Source organism: Kryptolebias marmoratus, linkage group LG11 (assembly GCF_001649575.2).
Source record: "Kryptolebias marmoratus isolate JLee-2015 linkage group LG11, ASM164957v2, whole genome shotgun sequence".
NCBI lineage: Eukaryota > Metazoa > Chordata > Actinopteri > Cyprinodontiformes > Rivulidae > Kryptolebias > Kryptolebias marmoratus.
In genome coordinates this window covers 26,755,532-26,760,515 of record NC_051440.1, presented here as the reverse complement: position 1 = coordinate 26,760,515, position 4,984 = coordinate 26,755,532, and the positions used below count along the sequence as shown (strand labels likewise).

Here is a 4,984-nt window from a genome sequence, read left to right as displayed (position 1 = left end):
CCTTCTCCTCCTCCTCCAGAAGAATCAACATATTAAAATCTGTTCAGTCACTTTGGAGACGTAAAGCTCCTCCTCCCCCTCCTCCCTTCCTCCTCAGCCTCTGTTAGCATAACAAAAGCTCCCCCCGCCCCCACCTCCACCGCTCCCACTCCTTCATCCTGTCAAAACACGGTCGACTGGTTTCCTCCTCCTCCTCCTCCTCCTCAGATCTCCTGTCAGACCCCCCCCTCCCCTCAGCAGCTCTTCTGAACGCTCGCCCGTCCTAATCGGTGGCGTTTACTTCAAATCAGAGAGCAGAGAAATCCTGCAGAGCCCAGTTAAAGGAGGAGATGAAGAGGAGGCAGGAGGTCAAAGGTCGGGGAGGAGGAGGAAGAGACGACGGTGAATTAACTTTATTAAATAAACCTTTTAAAGGGTTTCACATCTTTTACTTTCTTGTGTCCCAAACCTGAACAAGATGAGGAATAAAAGATAAAATATTTTACTGATTTTCCATTTTTAAAAACTACTTTTAGCAGAACAAAAAGAGTTTTGGTGTAAAAATCCTCTGCTCTGATAGGACGATCCGTTTCATGAGGAAAAACTACAATTCTGAGGAATAATTAAGAAAAGAATTAAAGTTATGCAAAAGAAGAACAAAAACAAAGATAAAAGATTAAAAACAGATCTGTTTATAACCTTTTAAATAATGTTAATTACAATCTCAGGGCTGAGCTCTGATTATGTGTTCGGAGTGACTCTCAGCTACTACCACACCAAAATCTGTAAATCTGACTGAATTATAGACTTTTCTGTGTTGGATATTAGCTGTGGCAGCCATCTTGAATTAACCTGACTCTAAAAGGTAATCAGATGTTGACAAACATCTGATTCTTACTTTAATTATTAGTTTCATTAAAATCTTTCTGGTAGTTCAGGGGATATTTTGCTAACAGACACAACCAAAAACATCATCTCCACTCCCACCGTCAGCGGCGGGTGATAGACTAACTGCTGTTAAACATCTGGAGCTCCACAGAGGAAACAGGAAGTGAGTCTCATCTCGCGTGTCACTTCCTTCCTGTGAGGAGCGCTGACCTGAGAGTGATGCATGCTGGGAAGTGAAGTCTCTGACAGTCGGAGGCCATGGAGCTGACAGCGTTTGTGTGTTTCAGATGATGTTAGTTACCTGTCAGCTGACAGGAAACACACACACCTGTCAGACTAACTTCTCACCTGAGATGTTCCATTTGGAGCTAATCGTTCACAGCGAACGGCGGTAGTAGCTGAGAGTCGTCCTCAGCGTGTGATAATATATCCCATAACATCACATGAGGCACATAAGGTCTGACCAAATCATCAACACGATGATCTCAGTTTAAAACTCTGGCAGCGGGCGATATGCATTCCTTCAAGAAACGCTGGATATTTAACTTTTCCTCTGATTTGGGTTTAATTTAAGAACCACTAAATAAAATAAGGATTGAAGCTTTTCACAGCCGCTCAGAAGCCTTGAAGGAAACGGATCCTGTTTCTTCAGATAAACCGGACTGAGACGACACAGTTTGGAGGTAAAACTGTAAAACCCGAGGGGCTGCAGAAGAAGAACCACGTTCTTGAGGAGGAGACGCAGAAGGAGACGCAGAACCGTGTCTGAAAGCGGGAGGAAGTGCAGCTCTGCTTCATTTACATATTAATTGAGATTTGCCAACAATCATGTTTTGTTAATGATGGCTTCAGAGCTGCTGTCTGGATGAGAACAGATTTTAATGAGAGTGAAACCACGGTGCCGTTTCATCTGCAGCGTTTTGGAGAAGCTGCCCTCTTGTTCGCCGCCTGATTGTTTCACGTAGAAAAGCCATTTTGGAGCCAGCGGCGCCTTCTGTTGTCAGAGCCGCACCGGGGCCACCAAAGGTCAAGAGAATTATGATTCCACTTCAGCCGGGTTCTGTCCTCGTTGGCCCCGCTGACAACGATGACAGGAACAGGAGTCCTTTCAGAGCGGAGCGTCGCAGATGAAACGGGTCGGCCCGAGGCGACTCCTACAGCTGTTCACACAAAGCAGCAGAAGCGGGACAGGGTTCTGGTTTCAGCTGCTCTGACCCGCCTCGGCTCCTCGAGTCCTGTGCTTCAGAGCTTCTGACATAAACATCTGAAATAACCGGATTTTATTCTGAAACCTGTCTGTGTTTTAGTGGATTTTATAAATATATTTGTTGTGTTTCTTGGCAAACAATAAAACAGTAAATGAACCGTTGATCACAGGAAGATCTGGAGTTTTTTAACTCAGGTCTGCAGAGTTTGAATTCGTCAAGTGTTCCCTCTGATTTCCTGTTTCTGTTTGCAGAAACGGACCCCCCCCCGTCTGAAAAGCTTCAGGCTCATTTCATCCTGCAGGTTTCCTTTCTCAGACAGCTCCAGCATTAGCATACGAGATGTTTACAGACCCAGAAGATGTGCGTCTGCGTTGTCTTCACACAAGGCCGAGGCGGCGCCGGCTGCCGGGCCTGTTCGCTCCAATTAGGCCTCAATCGGCAGCAGGAAGTTTAACATCTCTCAGAGGCTGATGGTCCTTTAACTGCAGTCCCAGGAGGGCTAATTATCACACAAACCCTCACCGGGAAGCTCGATGAAACACATCAGTTTGATTTCCGCTCCGGTTTTCCAGGTTTACACGAGTCTCACCGTAAACTGGACTGACACCAGCTGAGCTGTTCACTGAACGTTCAGAGACGTTCCGTCTTCCTGTTCCTGCTGAACGCAGGGAAACCAGATTTAACTCACTGAGGTTCTGGTTCTGGACTGGACCGTTGTGGCCCACTCTTCTTTCCAGCGTTGCTTCAGCTCATTGGTTTCTGCTCAGCTCTCTGAGGTTCTGGTTCTGGTTCTGGACCGTTCTGCTGTGTTTGGGATCATTGTCCTGTTTGTTGGACAGACAGCCTCACATCTGACTCCAGAATCAGCCCAAACCATCAGCCCTCCACCACCGTGCTGACAGCTGCAGTGCATTCTGGGTAAACATCTGTCCTCTGGTCTGGTTCTGGTCCAGAAGTCTCCTGGTTCCTCCAAGTTGAACTGCTGTGTTGTTTTTAGAGAGAAGAGGCTTTAACCTTTGACCTGCTAACTGAGGCCTGTAGAGTCTGAGATGGAGCTCACTGCACGGTCTGACCTTCAGGGTGAAGATTAGCAGCTGTCCTAAATGTCTCCTCCTGTGAGTAATCTTCCTCTCTGTAGAACGAGGGACTCCAGATGACCTTTGACCCTTCCCAGGTTGATGGGCAGCAGCAGCTGCTTCTCTGAGGTCATGGTTGATGTCTTTCTGCCCTGGCGTTGTGTTAACTCACACCTGGAGGTCCAGAGCAGCAGAACCTGCTGAGGATCAGCCAATCAGCAGCTCCTGATCCTGAGGATCAGCCAATCAGCAGCTCCTGATCCTGAGTAGCAGCCAATCAGCAGCTCCTGATCCTGAGGATCAGCCAATCAGCAGCTCCTGATCCTGAGGATCAGCCAATCAGCAGCTCCTGATCCTGAGGAGCAGCCAATCAGCAGCTCCTGCTGAGGAGCAGCCAGGTGGAAGCAGATCTTCTGTCCCGGCTTTAACGTTTTGGTTCAGTTGTTTTTTTTTTTAAATACTGACATAAAGCAACATGTTTACAGATTTATCTCTTGTTGGGATTTGTAAAGAGACAGGATTTTTTAAATTAAATATTAAATAAAAGCTCAGAATGAAAAAGAAAGCTGTGGTCTGTACTTAATGACAGACATGAAGACAAACAGGAAGTGGAAGAGCTGATTACACGTCCAGGTTGGCTCCTTGTTGGATCAGGACCGGACCGGCTGCAGGTTCAGAGTGTCTCTGTGTCTCTGTGTGACCGTCCTGCAGGCCGGCAGCAGCAGCAGCATTTCTGAGAGAAGATGGATTTCTCTGCAACATTTTGTTTTATTTCATTTTTCATGTCGTCTGTCAGAGTTCCCCCTCAGCGCAGATTAAACCTGATTCAGCTGCAGACCTCTCCAATAATCTGCTGCATTTACATTAGTGGTTATTATTCCTCTGAGCCTGCAGCAGCAGCAGCAGCACGGTGACGGCCAACACCACCGCAAGATGGAGGGTTCACCCTGATAAGGTGCTGAGTGCCCCCCGCGCCCGCAGCTCCTTCCCCGGTGAACATTCAGGCCTGTAAATTGTTTATCAGACACTAATGCAGCAGCTTAATCCTATTTGCATTCATATTAGTTCCCATATCACCATCTCAGGGAGGACTTATTTGAATTCTTCTGAGGGGTAAATAACTTTATGCACAATATCAGTATCTTCAGAATTCACATCCGTGAAGTCAATTTGGTCGAAGAGCTGCAGAAGAAACTTCACATCAGGACGAATATTAGAGACCTGGGAGGAGATTCAAACACTTCCTGTCCTCCATGTTGAGTGATGGCGGCTGCAGGTCTGTCCCGTCCATCTTAGATTTACTGCGTTTCCCTTTATTCTGACAAGATTATGGTTTCAAAAAAACATACAGAATGATTATGATCTTCTTTGTGTCTTTTGTCCATTTTTAGCTGAGGCTTCATCAAAGATCATTTCCTCCGTGTTCAGCAGGAAAACTCTCCTGCGTCGATCATTACCTCTTTTATGGTAAAATAACTGATTACAGATAATTAACAAAAGTTAAAACTACCTGAAGAAATTAACCAGAGTGCGTTTTGTTTGTTAACGTGGAGGGGGCGGGGCTTAAAGCAGCCTCTGGTCTGGACTCACCTCCGCCTCAGTGGCCGGACCGACGCTGCCTGAGTCTTCTCCCTGATTGGCCGGCTCAGACATCGGATCCAGGACGGACATCAGGTCTGAGTGGGTTTGGTTCTGATCCAGCCACGAGTCTGGTCGGAAAAATAAACTTCATTCAGAGCCTGACGCAGTTTACCTGAACCAAACACCTGCTTCAGGTGAGTCTGAACCAAGGTGGCATCGTAAATCATCACCATCATCACCACCATCATCATC

At 46.8% G+C, this 4,984-nt stretch overlaps 1 protein-coding gene across 3 annotated transcripts in view; it reads right to left on the bottom strand.

Moving 5' to 3' along the window:
- The window catches only part of LOC108250118 (NOTCH regulated ankyrin repeat protein), a 22,372-nt gene that overhangs the window by 13,715 nt on the left and 3,673 nt on the right, over positions 1-4,984 (bottom strand). For all 3 annotated transcript variants that reach the window (XM_025002444.2, XM_025002445.2, XM_017439844.3), the window contains exon 2: positions 4,742-4,860. In XM_025002444.2, coding sequence (XP_024858212.1) covers positions 4,742-4,860 — 119 coding nt within the window. The remainder of the gene's footprint in view (positions 1-4,741; positions 4,861-4,984) is intronic.